The 17,608-nt window shown below is 43.0% G+C and overlaps 1 protein-coding gene across 1 annotated transcript in view; it reads left to right on the plus strand.

Moving 5' to 3' along the window:
- LOC131953920 (inactive tyrosine-protein kinase 7-like) overlaps positions 1-17,608 on the plus strand; it is a 201,620-nt gene that overhangs the window by 37,227 nt on the left and 146,785 nt on the right. Inside the window, exon 2 of the mRNA XM_059317379.1 lies at positions 1,617-1,919. Within this exon, the coding sequence (XP_059173362.1) occupies positions 1,617-1,919 (303 nt within the window). The remainder of the gene's footprint in view (positions 1-1,616; positions 1,920-17,608) is intronic.

Consider the following 17,608-nt stretch of genomic DNA (forward strand, 5'->3'; position numbering starts at 1 on the left):
GAACCAGCCAGGAACCGTGTCAGGAACTTTGAGGAACTCTGGGAAATCTCTCCCCGAGAGAGCTGGGGAGGATGGTCAGAGGAAATAAGTTGCACTCCATTTCCGGCCTAAGAATATGCCAGAGTAAAATGGGGGGAAAAAATGACGAATTGCCTCCGACGGAAGCTCAACACAAAGGCCTGCATCACAACAAGTGTCAGCCATTATGGCGGAGGGTGAGCACGGGGAAATGAAAACAAAGGGACCCACGCTCCGAGTAATATGTTCACATCTTCCACATTGTTCCATACTTATTCCCCCTTGTTGTCAGCCATCTTGTGACCACCCCTGCGAGCCAGAGTGATCCAGGAGTATAGGCGGCGTGTAGGTCCAGACAGCCAGTTGGGAGTTTGTCTGTGTGCCATAGGCGATACGATGGTGCAATATAACAATCATTCTTGTCGGGGATATTTCAGCTTGAGAAGGGGAGATAATCATGTTACAATACAGGGAGATAATTCAAAGAAATGAATAGATGGGATGGGTAGATGAGGTGTATATTTTCATGTACAGTTCCTGTTGATGGAATTGTATTCGTTGGATGTCAAGGCACGAACGCCTGATCAAGTCAACGACTGCATCAGTCATCTTTGTGTTTCTAATTGACTTATTGTTAGGCCTCGTCTCTGTGAGATTAATTTACCTTTTATTTTCTTCAGATTGTTATTTGTTAAGCTGTTGATGAACATATGTTAACCACCATTGTTCAACTGTCTTAGTGTATTTCAATAAGCTGCACCGGTTTAACACTCCTTCCAATGTTGTATCACATCCTACCATTCTGTTCAATAATGATTGTATTCGATAATCTACAATGTTGGTTTTTTTTTTCAACATTTCACAATGTTGGTTAATGTCATATATTTTTTAGGCATTTTCTTTGATATTATGTTGAAATTTTTATTTTAAACCATTAGATTTATGGGGTTATGGTTTTTATACACGATTTTAAGAATGTACTGCACCCTTCAGATCATGGATTTTGGTATTTAATCCTACCCCTGGTCGAAACTTAAGATAGCATAGTTCCTGAACTTCACACTAAATCCGACACTAATCTAATCCTTAATCTTATTCTAACAAAAAAACTGGCAACAGAAAAAAATCAGATTATCAGATATTGTCCTACCTATTGTGATCTAAACAGATAGTAAACATCAGGACACGGCAAACAAAAGGTGTCAGAAACGTTGAGATAATGTGGCCGTCTGTTTGATTCGTCGCTGGGCATTTCAAAATCGATCAGTTCAATAACAATGAAAACATTTCATTTGTCACTGTGTATTACAAAATCGATCAGAAAAACATTTGATTTGTGTCTTTAAATGTCACGCTCTCAGACAGTTATTATTGACCAGCTGACTAATTTAGTCAGGTTAGTGTTTTTGTGAACAGGTCAAACCGTTGGGTAACGTTCTCTAGTTTGACTTGGTTAGAGAAAACATGAACTCTTGCTCTCATTAAATCTTCCAGTTTCATCAGATTTTGTCTGGGTTTTAAGGAACACTGTTTCAGCCAGTAACTGACCACCCTCCTCTATTTCAGTCACTAACTGACCACCCTCCTCTCTATTTCAGCCCTCTGCCTGTCAGAGGCCAACGACTCCTTCTACTTCAACGTCCACCCCCAGAGCAAGTCCGTCAACGAGGGGCTGGAGACCAAACTCCTGTGTGACGTCAGCGACCGACGCAGCGTCAGCTTCATGTGGGAGCAGAACGGCAAGCCGATCGTGTACACGGCGCGGAAGTACCAGGAGGACAGCAACCTCCGCATCCTGCGTGCCATGCGGGATGAGGACGATGGCGTGTACAAGTGCGTGGCCACCAACACGACCTCGACCTTCAACATCCAGAGCAACGAGGCCGCCATTAAAGTCTTGTGTGAGTACCGCTAAGTTTATACGAGTCTTGTGTGAGTACCGCTAAGTTTATACGAGTCTTGTGTGAGTACCGCTAAGTTTATACGAGTCTTGTGTGAGTACCGCTAAGTTTATACGAGTCTTGTGTGAGTACCGCTAAGTTTATACGAGTCTTGTGTGAGTACCGCTAAGTTTTATACGAGTCTTGTGTGAGTACCGCTAAGTTTATACGAGTCTTGTGTGAGTACCGCTAAGTTTATACGAGTCTTGTGTGAGTACCGCTAAGTTTATACGAGTCTTGTGTGAGTACCGCTAAGTTTATACGAGTCTTGTGTGAGTACCGCTAAGTTTATACGAGTCTTGTGTGAGTACCGCTAAGTTTATACGAGTCTTGTGTGAGTACCGCTAAGTTTATACGAGTCTTGTGTGAGTACCGCTAAGTTTATACGAGTCTTGTGTGAGTACCGCTAAGTTTATACGAGTCTTGTGTGAGTACCGCTAAGTTTATACGAGTCTTGTGTGAGTACCGCTAAGTTTATACGAGTCTTGTGTGAGTACCGCTAAGTTTATATGAATTTCGTGTGAGTACCAGCTGTCTGGTTGTATGCCAGTCTTGTCAGGGGAAGGCAGGGGAAGTAGAGTATGTGTGTATATGGCTGTTATAAGGGGAGGTAAGTAAGACATGCTCCAGGTACATAGATTTGTGGTTTAGAAACTGTTACTGACATTGTGTGCTTTTGATTTGAAAATAGGCTGAAATACCGGACATGTAATTTCTGAGCCAGCTCAGCTCTATCAAGTGTCTGGCATTACGTTGGGAGAAGTAATATCAGTAATACAGTTTCTTAAAAGAAAATTCACTAATGAGGTGGATTGCCCTCTACGCCCGAAATATGACTCATACGACAGAAATAAACCACAAGAAGACCAAAAACAATGTAACCAAAATAAGACCAAAAAGACCAAAATAACACCAAAAAAAAGACCAAAATAAGACCAAAAAAAGACGAATAAGACCAAAAGTCCAGAAAAGATCACAATAAGACAAAAATAAGACCAAAAAGACCAAAATAAGACAAAAAATACAATAATAAGACCAAATAAGACCAAAATAATAACAAAAAAGACCAAAATAGACCACAATAAGACCAAAAAAGACCACAACAAGACCGAGCAACGACCGAAGCCACCCAGCGACTCCTCCATCTAGCCTGGCACAAGCAGCAAATATTTATCTGCCATTTCATCTTGAGACGAGTGCTGGTTTATTTGGCCAGACGTAAACTTTTCTTAGTGTCAAAAAATGTTTACTCCTGGAGGGTCTAGGCTCGTGTGTCCTCACCTGTTGACGGGCGGGCCCCGGGGGTGGGGCGTGTCTCGTCTCACTCACTGATCAGATATGGCGTAATGGGTGTCGGCCTGGACATGACTGTCCGGTGGTGACTATAGTGGGCATTGCTTGACTTAGATGTGTATAGAGCGGGCATATTTGGGCATATCTGGCATAGTGGGCATCGCTGGACAGTAGTGCATATAGCGGGCATAGTTGGGCATATCTGGCATAGTGGGCATTGCTGGAAGTTTTGTATATAGCGGGCAAACTTGGGCATATGTTTATTGTGGAGAGTACGAGTATATTAGTTATATCTCGATGTCTAGAACCCTTAGATGTATCGAACCCCTATATGCCTAGAACCCCTTGACCTCTAGAACCCTAAGATGTCTAGAACACCTAGATGTCTAGAACCCCTAGAAGTCTAGAACCCATAGATGTCTAGAACCCTTAGAAGTCTAGAACCCTTAGAAGTCTAGAACCCATAGATGTCTAGAACCCCTAGAAGTCTAGAACCCATAGATGTCTAGAACCCCTAGAAGTCTAGAACCCATAGATGTCTAGAACCCTTAGAAGTCTAGAACCCTAAGATGTCTAGAACCCATAGATGTCTAGAACCCCTAGAAGTCTAGAACCCATAGATGTCTAGAACCCATAGATGTCTAGAACCCTTAGAAGTCTAGAACCCATAGATGTCTAGAACACCTAGATGTCTAGAACCCCTAGAAGTCTAGAACCCATAGATGTCTAGAACCCATAGATGTCTAGAACCCTTAGAAGTCTAGAACCCATAGATGTCTAGAACCCCTAGAAGTCTAGAACCCTAAGATGTCTAGAACACCTAGATGTCTAGAACCCCTAGAAGTCTAGAACCCTAAGATGTCTAGAACCCCTAGAAGTCTAGAACCCTAAGATGTCTAGAACCCCTAGAAGTCTAGAACCCTAAGATGTCTAGAACACCTAGATGTCTAGAACCCCTAGAAGTCTAGAACCCCTAAAAGTCTAGAACCCATAGATGTCTAGAACCCTTAGATGCCTCGAATCCCTACACGAAATTGTTTTTGTGCTTTAGACATTTGAGTCTTTTTTTTTCCACTTAAAATTCTTCCCGAGTTTTCGTTTTTCAATTCGCACAATTTTTTGTGTGAAGGAGAGGGGGGTGGGGTGGGGTTGTAAACTATGTATAGAAGTGTCAGAAATCACTTCCCATCCCCCAAAAAAGAAAACTTTTTTCCCTAACCTTTGGAACAAGCAAATTACCTATTAGGTATTTCGCCTTTTTTTCCTCTGTCTTATATCGATTATTTGATTGCATGCTTTTTTTGCAATAATGCTACTCCAATGTGTTAGGAAATCGATGTTAAATAGACATTAGGGAGGGTGCGTACTAAATGTAGCAATGTTAGGTTGTTATCTTGGCATATCAAGACTACTGTTTGAAAAAAGGGCGACAACTTTTTTAAAGAGTAATTTCGAAAAAAAAATCTTTTTATCAAGGAAATATTTAAGTCAAACCTTTGAAAACTTATTATAGTTTTAAATAGTTGAATATGAAACCAAAACTATAATTTTTTGGGGTTGTTCAGGTTTTTTTTAAAGTTTTTTTTTATTAGTAAACGAAGAACGGGATTCGTTTATCTAAAAACAATCGCCGTACAGCTCCGGGCTTTAAGAAGCTGGTCCAGAATCCAGTGAAAGGTTGCAGTCATTGTGAATGCCCTAAGGCTCTCATTCCAACCCGGCCATGTAACCCTCGAGATAAAAGAGAAAAACCTGGCCGCGTCATAAAACTCGTCCCGTCACGTGTTTACAAGTCTCCGGGATCAGCTACTCCCGTCTTATGGACGAGATTTTCCGTGAGTTTGCGTATGCCATCGGAGATGTGAGTTTTGACATAGCCTCTGATTTATGTCCCTGAGGTTGCGAAAAAAAAAGCCGGTTGCAGTCCCTGGTTGTTTGTTTTCATGATGAAAGGAAAGTAAATGGGATTCACAGCCAGCGCCATTTTTTTTTCTTTCTTCGTAGATTACCTTGCCTTTCTTATCGTCTAGGTTTACCTTTTTTTTTCCCTTCATATTTCAGTTCCTGTAGACGAGCACTTCTTTACACATAATGTACACAGGTTCGGTTACTATGTACTTAAATTTTTTTTCTTCGACTTTTGGCTACTTTGTACTAGTGTTCATCTTCCCCCCCCCCCCTTCAACTTTATTAACCTAAAGCTGATTTAGCAGAGTTATCCGTGTTGAAGATTTTTTTTTGGCAAGAGTTGTGGTACCTCATTATGGTGTACCCCCCCCCCCCCCCCCACACACACACACACACTTCCCCTCCTGAAACAGCTGCCCCTATATCGGCTCCACACGCTGTCTATCCCTTGTTTGTATTCCATCACAAAACTTCCTCATCTCGAGAAAAAAAAGACCGACCGCGAGATAGAGTAGTGTGTCGTAACGCTTGATGGATCGGTCCGTGAATTCGGCTCCAATTAGGTCATCAATAAGTGTAGGTATGGTTTTATTGTGGGGGGGTTATATATTGTGTGTAATGTTTTACAGCTGTGGCTAAAATTAGATGTACATTTTAAACAGAACTGTTTCCTGGCAACATTGTGTAAAGCTAATCCCAGTATGAGTAGGCTAGGAGTGAGTACACTCTTACGAGTGAGACTTTTTAAAACCTTTCACTATGCAGTTCAACTTTAAAGCCTGCTTCAAAAATAGCGTGAATAAATCTACAGGCTAGGTCTTTTTCTCTCATCACATATTCGCATTCTAAAGTAGGTTCGATGCAAATTCTTTGTATTTAAAATATTTCAACAACCAATAGGCACTAGTTGGTAAAAAAAAAAAACCTGCACATCTAATGCAAATTGTATCGATAAAATCAATAATCATGATCGAAATTCAGTTGCCAAACACACACACACACATATATATGTAAATATATACATAAGAAGTTAGCAGAAAAAGTTTGTCGTGTCAGATAGCGCATCTCGAGAAATCAATCAAATATCCCCCCTCCCCCACACCCAGGTCACCCCCCCCCCCCTGCCACTTCTATTGACAAAACCTTTTCTCAAAACTCTCCCCCGACCACGGGGTCGACGCCGCCAGCAGGAGACCGGGTCGCGCCCGCGATAAGTTTGTCTACTTAACTCCCCACCCCCCGGGGCGGACGTCCAGGGCCTCAGCTCCACCACTCGGCTGGAACTCTGGGGTTGCTCACACGAAAGTGGGTCAGTTACCTGAGAAGTGCGACACTCACCTGCTCCGAGATCTGAAAAGGGATAAAAAAAAACATACCTGCCTGATTAACTAGCTGAGTTCTAACCCCCCCCCCCCACCCCCCCCTCCCCTCCTTCCATCCCTGTAGTCTGTTTGGTTTTGAACATAGCGCTGTTTTTAGTACCTCGCTGAACCCAGCGCGCCCCCCTCCGCAACACACATGTAATAACATTGGATTGTTATGTAAGAGATTCCTCCCACGACCATTAGACTCTACTGGAAAGTTCCAGAACTGCCGCGAACCTCACACTAATTATCCAGTACAGATTATACTATTCTTAAAATAGAATGCCTCGGAGAATTTTCGCTTTCCCGGACGCTGACAAATGCTATGAAAACTTCCAAAAGCGGCTCTGCGGGTATTACCGATAACATCACGTAACTACGGGTATCCCCGATTTGGCATCACGTGACTGTTTATCCATCAAACAATGGACGCCGTGCACCGGTCAACTCCGTGACACGGGACAGCTGATTCGTTTCTCACTGGTAGGAGGGGGGGGGGGGGGGGGGGCTATGATAATACGTCACACACTAGGAATCATGGACTCTCAGACTGTGGTCGCCGGGTCCCTGATGTACTCCACGCCACACTGACAATTCAGGATTTATAATTCAACTTTCAAATGCGTTAATTTCTAAAAAATCAAGGATTTTCAGCATTAAATTTGTGTAGCCTATAAGTTTCTCTAATACAGAGTATGGCATCTATAGTAACAAACAGTGCCACTTTGAGTCCACGTTTTTAACTCGCTTTAAGAGAATTGTCCAATAATAAAGTATATGACATCTTAAAAAATTATAAATTATTTACTAAAATTCGAATTTTCTATTTGGTGTGTGGTCTTACCCAGACTTACAACACAACACCACACAGCACAACACACACAACACAACACAGTACACGTTCTTCTCTCTAACACGGCAACCCAAGGAACACTTTGCTAGTATTTGCTACTAACCGTACGGCCGCCCCTGGGTACGTCTCTAATAGAAAACTACAACACACAAGACTCGCATTCCCTCCCGGGGACTGCGTACCTTCTTCTTCACAATCCCGACCTGCCCCCCCCCCCCCCCCACACACACACACACCTCCTCCCCCACACACTGTGTAGCCTGCTGATGGTGATGTACAGCGAAAGATGGTTGAAACAAAAGATTATTATAAATACGGCTGACACCGGGAATTGTCTCGAAATTAAAGGCTTTGGCGGGTCGGGTCTAAAATAAGACACTCGGCTCACAAGTAATCTAAGGAGACAACAACACAAACACGATATAGATCAGTCTGGTTAAAACGTTTGGGGGTGAAGATCGCGAGAGAAGAAGAAAAAAAAACGGAAGACAAAATGTCTGGTTTAAATGGAGGGGATGGGGAATATATACAGAAAGGGGAAGGGGTGGAGAGAGAAGCGGATAAAAGAAAATAACGACGATTTAAACCGAGGCAACGTTCAACTCAAAGAGACCTTGACACCGCAGCAGCCGCGGCAGACGACGACAGCCGGCGAGAAGCTGTTGACAGCCGTATAATGAAAATGTAGGGCGCATCAGGCCACGGAGGCATGTGCCCCCGGAGTTTACTCCCCGGCTACCTGTGCCTCTCCGGCACCAGCCCCACCCTCCCACCCCCCACCCTCACCACCGTGAGCCAATAATTTCTAGATATTTTTATGTTGGCTATCAGCTAATTACCCAATCTGATTCACTCAGCGTCGAGGGCATTAATGCTAAGTTTGGTAGTTGATTCACTTCTGGTTGATTAATGTGACACGACGGAAATGGATCACGGTTATGGTATTATGGGTAGTTACTCGTCTGGGGGACTAAAGCTCTCCCCCAGGGAAGGGGAGTACTGCTCGGGGGGGGGGGGGGGGGTATGAAAGGGTTCAAGAAAAGTGAGATGTACATGATAAATATTTTATCTAATGATCTCTTGTCGGAGTTTAAGAAATGGTCACATCTGTTAAACATGAAACGCAATCAATGGGTATTTTAGAAAAAAAATTTCCCATTTTCCCAAATAAAAGAAACGTGCAAAACACTAAAACCTCCCCTTACACACAGCATTGACAACAACCACCCCTACCATGAAACGCACAACAACCAACTCTCCCACTACGCACACACCTAACCTCCCCCCCCCCCCCCCATCTATCTGCCCCACCCACGCATCCTTGCCCCGGGCCGATACCATCTCAGCCATCTCCATGTGTTTTCTATTCATTGTTCCACTAAAGTCTCGCTTCATCTTTTCCTGTAGGCTTGGCAATTATCTCGAATTAACAAAAATTACCTTTAATGTTCACGGCCATGGGAGGTAAGATGGGTGGGGGGAGGGGGCGCGGGGTGGGAGGGCGAGGCGTGTATTAAAACTCAAGCCGATATACATCACAACACGCTTGCTTAGAATTAATTGGAGTTAATTGACATTTGTTTTCTATTAAATAAGTTCGCGTGCAGCCTTTATTTGTAAAACATGCGACCAGAACACATTTAAAAAATCTACAGTTAAATCATTGCTATTGGTAAAGTTAGCATCAGATGGACTTCTCTAAAGACGGAAAAGATTTTTTCTTTCACATAATCGATACCCAGTCGATATCGGAACTGTTAGTGCTCGCTGCCCTCCGGCGATTACAATTGTAGACGGCGAATACAGTTGGAATAATCGATACTTTTCCAATAATAAGTCGGTCGGAGTTTGAGGTTAGTTAGTTGTGCCGAATCCAGACGGTAACGTGGTGTTAAGAAATAACTAATCCTAACACAGAGAACAAGACTGCATGAAATATACGCTAAGTATTTATTGTAAAAATATTAAACCAGTATAAATTAAAATACACAATACAATTTCGTAACTTGTATACATAAAAATGTACCGTTTAAAAATCGTTTAAAAATGTATCCAGTTATAAAAACACATGTGTTAATCACGTGATAATTAGCTTTAATTAGCCTCAGCTGTATCTTCCGTGTATGAACCAGGTTTTCATGCCGTTACCCTCGTCAGCATTTGCTAATTACCCCGCCAAACCCACACCCTTCCGCCCCACCCCCAACACCCCTCGTGTCCATATACCTATACATTATCCTAACACCCCCGTGTCCATATACCTATACATTATCCTAACACCCCCGTGTCCATATACCTATACATTATCCTAACACCCCCGTGTCCATATACCTATACATTATCCTAACACCGCCGTAAACTGGGATAGAAGCCGAAGAGACTCTACAATATCCCAAACGTTATTCTCCCAGCAAGCCCAAATCTCGCGACAAGCCACGAGAATCTCGTTACCCGCACGATCATCCCGCGCATGTAAAATAAATATCCAAGTCATCTATAGCCATTATGATACAGTTAAAACATCGTTGACGCATTTTTTTATCAGCATGCACCCCCCCCCAAGCATTCCTACCCCTGTACTCAACCACCCGACGCTCCGTAACCCCCCCCCCCCCCCCCCCCCCGCCCCCGTACATCTACGGCCCTGGTCCCCTTTCGGTTCCATCGTTGCTGGATTCCCCCAGTAATGTCGCCATCAAAAACGCATTACGTGCTCACGATTGGGCACGTGAGCGCCCGTGTGCTCACCGGCCTTATGATTTATTCGACAGCCAATGAAAAGTGCCACCGTTAGGCTGATGACAGCAGATGTTGAAATGTGCCGAATTAAGTCGCGGGGCGCTTCGAGAAATAATGGACGAGCGTGGAAGAAGTTATGCACCCTTCCTTCTCCCCCCACCCCTCCTTCTCACATTACACGCCTTACGCCCCTGCTTCTCTGTACACATCCCACGCCCCTGCCTCCCCTTACACATCCCACGCCCCTGCCTCCCCTTACACGCCTTACGCCCCTGCCTCCCCTTACACACCCCACTCAACCGCCTCCCTTTTTACATCCCCAACCCTTTCTAATATCCATGCCTTGCCTCTACCCTTTACCTATCTTTCTATCTCTCTACTTTAATCTTCATCCATCTCTCTTACCCTCTCTACCTACTAAACAGCCAACTTTACCCCTGTACCCCAAACCCCTATCAGAAAACTCCGTTTTGAACAAAAGAAAATTTTCCCCTTAAGGTTTGTAAAGATCTACAACCACCACACATCTCCTCCACCTACCCCTCCCTTTCTTCTTCCTTCCTATCACCGAATCCACTGTTAAAACGATCATTTAAGCGCCAAATTCTCGTCAGCCCGTATCATTTCATCATAATTCTACCGTGCGGACCTGTCGTGCGAATAGGCCGCTGTCTTCGTCGTGCGAATAGTCCGTTGTCTCTGTCGTGCGAATAGTCCGTTGTCTATGTAGTGCGATTAGACTGTAACAGACAATGCTAAAATGAGGGTTGAAAAAAAAATGGGAGAAGGGTATATGAAGCAAATTGGTCATTCTTTTCTACTATATTTGTTCATATTTTTTAAAATTTTTGATTGCTTTTGTTATTTTTACAAGCTACACTTAAAAACTTGACTTTTACCTCAAGACAGAAATAAAACAGTAAAACAGCATACCTACCCCGCTTAAACTAATCTCGAACTTTCGGTAAATAATAAGGTTAGAGAGAGAAAACATTCCCCCCATTGGCTTTGCGCGTGATAGAATTAAAAACAAACACAGGAATCGTGTGAGTGAGTGTCACACGAGCAAGATTTTTTTTTGGTGGGGTGATATTTTTATGGAGGGGGGGGGGATGAGGGGTGGGTTCGTAGATTTTTAAAAAAAATGTTTGACAAATCGAGACAGTTTGTTAAATTCAGAATGTGATAGCACATCCGTGCTGCGTCTGGAGATTGCCACAAAAATGTCAGGAAAAAAAAAGTGTTGCTATTTTATCCAGGGAGCTGGCAGGATATTTGCTTAATTTGTGCTTTTTGTTGTATGTGTGCTGTGCCCTTACCCCACACAACACAATGTTGCGGCCAGCTTTGTGTTTCCATAAGCTTCTATTTATGGGGTGTTGAAATTAATTAGCATAGACGGCACGAGACGCGAGACTGGTTGGATTAACATAATCTATTTATAAATAATGCATTTATAAATAAACGTTTGATGAGATTGTGTGTGGGAGAATGTGGTGGGGGATGGAGCGATTTGGGGTAAGGGGTAGCGAGTAGGGTGTGGATCAAGGGAAGAATTCGGGGCGGGGGTCTCGAGATAGAGTGACCGACATAACAATTACTGTTGTCATTCATATATCCACATATACAGACCCTTTATATATCCATACAGTAGTCCCATATATACCCACACATAGGTCCACACAGAGGTCCCAGATATAATCATATAGTAGTCCTACATAGGTCCACACAGTGGTCCAACATTCAACCATATAGTAGTCCTACATAGGTCCACACAGTGGTCCAACATTCAATCATATAGTAGTCCTACATAGGTCCACACAGTGGTCCAACATTCAACCATATAGTAGTCCTACATAGGTCCACAGTGGTCCAACATTCAACCATATAGTAGTCCTACATAGGTCCACACAGTGGTCCAACATTCAACCATATAGTAGTCCTACATAGGTCCACACAGTGGTCCAACATTCAACCATATAGTAGTCCTACATAGGTCCACACAGTGGTCCAACATTCAACCATATAGTAGTCCTACATAGGTCCACACAGTGGTCCAACATTCAACCATATAGTAGTCCTACATAGGTCCACACAGTGGTCCAACATTCAACCATATAGTAGTCCTACATAGGTCCACACAGTGGTCCAACATTCAATCATATAGTAGTCCTACATAGGTCCACACAGTGGTCCAACATTCAACCATATAGTAGTCCTACATAGGTCCACACAGTGGTCCAACATTCAACCATATAGTAGTCCTACATAGGTCCACACAGTGGTCCAACATTCAACCATATAGTAGTCCTACATATGTCCATACAGTGGTCCAACATTCAACCATATAGTAGTCCTACATAGGTCCACACAGTGGTCCAACATTCAACCATATAGTAGTCCTACATAGGTCCACACAGTGGTCCAACATTCAACCATATAGTAGTCCTACATATGTCCATACAGTGGTCCAACATTCAATCATATAGTAGTCCTACATATGTCCATACAGTGGTCCAACATTCAACCATATAGTAGTCCTACATATGTCCATACAGTGGTCCAACATTCAACCATATAGTAGTCCTACATATGTCCATACAGTGGTCCAACATTCAACCATATAGTAGTCCTACATATGTCCATACAGTGGTCCAACATTCAACCATATAGTAGTCCTACATGTATCCACATAGTGGTCCTACATATATCGATCATCCACTCCACAATCCGCTTGTATATATCACTCACTGTCTTACAAGTTCACGCCAATCCACGTAAATTCTACAGGTAAGAACCAAACCAGTTTAACATACCAACAAATCTCAATGCTAAGTTAATTCAATGAGTAAACAAAAAATTTATAAGTAAATGTATTAAACAAAACGTAGTCCTCGGTTAATTCAATAAGTAAAATAAAAAAAAGTTCGTATGGAAAAAAGTCTTGACGCTTGGTTTGACCGTGCCGCGAATACCGACGTCGTTTCATCGGATGACGAGTGACTCGATGTGTAAGAATCCCCCAATTTTTTTTTCTCTCTCCTCTCCCCAGGGGTGTACGGGGGTGTACTGGGGGGTGTACGGGCTCCGTGGTGATAGATTGCCGTTTTATGAAGGATTGATGAAATGGTTTGAATAGAAAGCCCGGGACGGCAGCTAACATGTAGGTCATCAAACGGCAAGAGGGATCGCCAGAGTCAACAGTGTGAGAAGGGCGGCCATTATCGTTTCGCGGATGGGCTCCCCTTTCTTGTGGGTTACCTCTCCTGAGTGTCGGAACAAAGGGGGGGAACTCGACGGAAAAAAAATAGTTATTTCACTAAACGGGATTTTAAATTAAAGCTCAACTGCGCGGACATGAAAGCGATGCGCGGTGTTTTTGGATCACTTTGGGTTTGGTGTAGTTAGTTTATGTTTTTCTGAGCATCTGATCGGAGGTGGTTGTGGAAGCGGAAGTTTCGCGCCTTGTCGCGCGCGCAAATAAAAAACTTTCTCAAAATGTCGCTGTGTCACGCGACGAGTAAGTAGTTGATCGTTTAATGGCGAGGGTCCGCGTGATTCAAATCTCGCCCAAGATATCGTTACAGATCTCGTGACAAATCTCGTTACGAATTTCATTATAGATCCGTTACAAATCTCGTTACACATTGGTATAGATATAATTCGAGATCCGTTACGAATCTCGTAACGAACTTCGTTTCAAATCTCGGTACAAGCCTTAATGCGGCTCTCATTTCAAATCTTGTTACAGATCTCGCTACTTTACAGATCTCGTTTCAAATCTAAGTACAGATCTTGTTACGTTACAGAATTCGTTACAAATCTAGTTACAGATCTTGTTACAGATCAATGACGAAATGATACAACTAATGATTAAGACATTGTCGATACCCAGCATGCTGACAACTGCGATAATCAATGCAATTTGAACGGTCGGTATAAGACCTTCCCATCATTCAACATGTTTGGTCAATGTCCGACCAAATGACCATGCAACAATCCGTGTCCGTTTCTCGAAAAGTAATCAACGTTCGGCCGGCCCTCATCACGTTAATTAATTAACGTTCCATCTTGTGACTTGGTATGACAGACTTGTTGGTATCCAGGATTCCTTTCATCTCACGTCGTTAGAAGACCTCTCCCCCATCAACAAACCACGCCCTGGTGACCCTCGCTTAACTCTCAATCTCGGCTTGTTGAGGGACCCTTGTTGAAATTGGATTTCTGGGGTTCGACTAGCCGTTTACAAGAGGTATGGGAAATTTAAAAATGGTCCCCGACCCTAGAGTGTGCATTGTGTATTTTTTCCACATCAAAACTTAATCTTCATCAGCTGGATGGAAATTCACGCGACCATTATTTTTTTAATTTAAAAAAAATAATTTAACAATACAGCACCGTTACTGGAGGTTCACAGAGATATTTTTACCTAGGGTCAGCCGGGATTTTTTTTACCTGGGGGCCCACCGGGATTTTTCCCGAAAGATCGGCGAGGCAGTCCATCCCTAGACGTAGTTATCATTAGGGGTCAGGGAAAGTTCACATCAGCCAAACCACAATATATATGGAAGTAAATTCCGTCATTCGTGTTACCGTATAATTGGCAGGCGTCAATTTAATTACGTAGCTATTCTCCACAATTTTATAATTTGAACACCTGTTGATTAAAATAAAAAAACAGCCTCTAAATTCACGACATGTCTGCTCACCCATCAAGACAGCTGCGTGTGCTAAAAATCAACCATGCGTGTCCATCTGGTTTTACACGTCACCTGCCCCCCCCCCCCCCCCCCCCCACTCCCACCCCACTTCAAAATATCACCCCTTCACAAATTTGAGCGAAAATTTGATTTTAATTCTCCCTCACCGAACGTTGAATAAAATTAACACGTCGTCTGCGCCAATCTCCACCCGCTTCGTTCTCCGGTCATTAGCGACACGCTTCCGGTTGATGACCCCCCGAGATTCCTACCGGTAGCCGGAGGCCGGATATGACGTGGAAGAAATTGTTTTGTTCACCAGAGTTTGAACGAGCGCCACCTCGCGGCCTGTGCTGGAACAAAGATGACACGGACTGGGGTGTCGGGACATGGGGCGATTGTCTCGCTTGTCATAACGGCCCGGGTGTCACAATGGCGGGGGTGGGGTAGGGGTGCTCCTGGTCGGTGGTGGGGTAGTTGTCGTACTATTCCACAGGTGGTGTTGGCCACTGGTAGCCTGGTGGTGACAGATTTATTGTAACAGACATGGATTTTGATAGTGGATACGTGTGTGAGGAGGGGGGGGGGGCGTGTAACTAATTTTAGTACATTATAGTAGATTCTTTACATGTCGCTACAGTACTGAATGCCGTCGTTTGGTTAAAGGACGTTCATATCAGCTTATGACAAGAATATTAAATTCTCAACAAGCAGAATTTATATCAGGTGCAGCCGTACATAAAGCTATCAACATCTCGTCCATGGTACCAGAAAACAACTCGATCGAACGAAAATAATTTTTTTATAAAAATCATAGTCAGCAACATATACGACGCACAACTATGAAGATATATCAAAACAACACATAATACTATCATCATATCACTCTAAAATAATACACAACTGCCATTCCCGATACTGCAGTATGTCATCCTTATATTAGACCAATCAGTAAAAAAAATCTGAGCAAGTATGACGTCATGAACTAGAGTGTATCGATACTTTGTATTTTCTTGAAGGAAGAAAACTTAAAAGCAGAAATAAATTCCCTGTGAAATTAAGTTTTCGTGTCGTTCGCCCAGGCAAGGCGGCCGCACAAGAAGGTTAAAAAAAAACATCACGCTAGGAAAGTGTGTCTATAAATATCCCTGCCACAAAGTCGAGCTAATTAAACAATTAAATATAATTAACACGTTTACACAAAGCCCCCGCCACCCATTTCTAGGATCCAGGATTTTTTTTTAACATTAAATTAACAGGTAGATGTTAATTGTGTTTGCTGAACGGCCTGACCACGTGATGGGGGCGTGGAGGACTGCACTTCCGGTGCACATCGAAATGATTTCACGTCAAGGACAGAAAGTGGCCAAGAAATGTTACTCTACACACGCGAGTGTGGGGAGGGGATCGATAAGTGCTGTACGTCTGGAGCTGGTATTAGAGTTTCTTGGAGCTTAAATGTGTGGAGCTGGTGTTAGAGTTTCTTGGAGCTTAAATGTGTGGAGATGGAGCGATAGGTTCTGGGAGCTTAAATGTGTGGAGCTGGTGCTAGGGTTTCTGGGAGCTTAAATGTGTGTAGTTGGAGCGAGAGGTTCTGGGAGTTTAAATGTCTAGCGCCAGTGTTGGGACTAAAGCCGTTGTTAGAATGTGAGATTTTCTAAAGCCGGTGCTAGAATCTATGAGATTTCTTAAAGCCGGAGCTAGAGTCTGTGAGTTGTCCTAAAGCCGGAGCTAGAGTCTGTGAGTTTCCTAAAGCCGGAGCTAGAGTTTGTGAGTGAGTTCATTCATCAGGACACCCTAAGCAGACGTCAGACTCATCACCGACGAGTCAGTCACTCGCCAGTCGCGGCCATTTTGAAATATGACAAACTCTCGGCGTTCCTCAACATTTTCATCGATAAACTCATCAGTTCGCGGGGCAGAGGGCAGAGAACAGGATGGCATTGGAGGGGGAGGGGGGCACGTTTAACCACTTCAACTACCCAGAAGTGAAAATTACCACCCTCCCCTCCAACTTTCTTATACCCACACTGAACCCTACCCCACACACCCATCTAATATAGAGTCGTGTTTTTCTAAAGGATCTTGTCAATATTTGATCCGACTTGCGCTTCAGGAAAAAATAAACCGGGAGTGATCTCCCCTAAACTTTCTCGAATATTCTTATATAAAATAACAGGGGATGGGAACTCGAGCTATAGACATGATTTTTAATCCATTTTAAATACTTTAAGTTTTAAAAATAGAATAAAATCTCGTAGACAAATTAATTGCACACCAAGTGAACGCCAAATAAAAAAGCGCATAATGGTGCGCAATATTATTAGTACTTTTAAAATTTACATTAGTTTTTTGAGAAATCGGAAGTAGCGTAAATTACTACTTCCAGTCAACGGAAATTACTCAAAATTTAACAGAAGGTAGAGAACTAGATCTTTTACTTACATGTGAAATTTCATTTATCGATCTGAAATAGTACTCAAGTTATAGGCTTTTGAAAAATTCAAAGTAGGAAAAGTACCACTTCCGGTTATCGGAAATCGCTCAAAAGTTGATACGGATCTACGATTTCGATAAAATACTTATATATGAAATTTCATCAACGTAGCTGTAACGGTACTCAAGTTATCGTGTTTACACACGGACAGACAGACACACAGACACACAGACACACAGACACACAGACATACGGACAAGATTGCAAAATTATGTTTTTCCGTATCAGTGAGGTGTAAAACGTCGAGATTTGTAAAAATCTCGATTTTTTTTTTTGCACGATTACAAGACTTTCTC

This window comes from Physella acuta, unplaced genomic scaffold, assembly GCF_028476545.2.
Source record: "Physella acuta isolate Inbredline_101_S28 unplaced genomic scaffold, ASM2847654v3 ptg000964l, whole genome shotgun sequence".
Taxonomy (NCBI): domain Eukaryota; kingdom Metazoa; phylum Mollusca; class Gastropoda; family Physidae; genus Physella; species Physella acuta.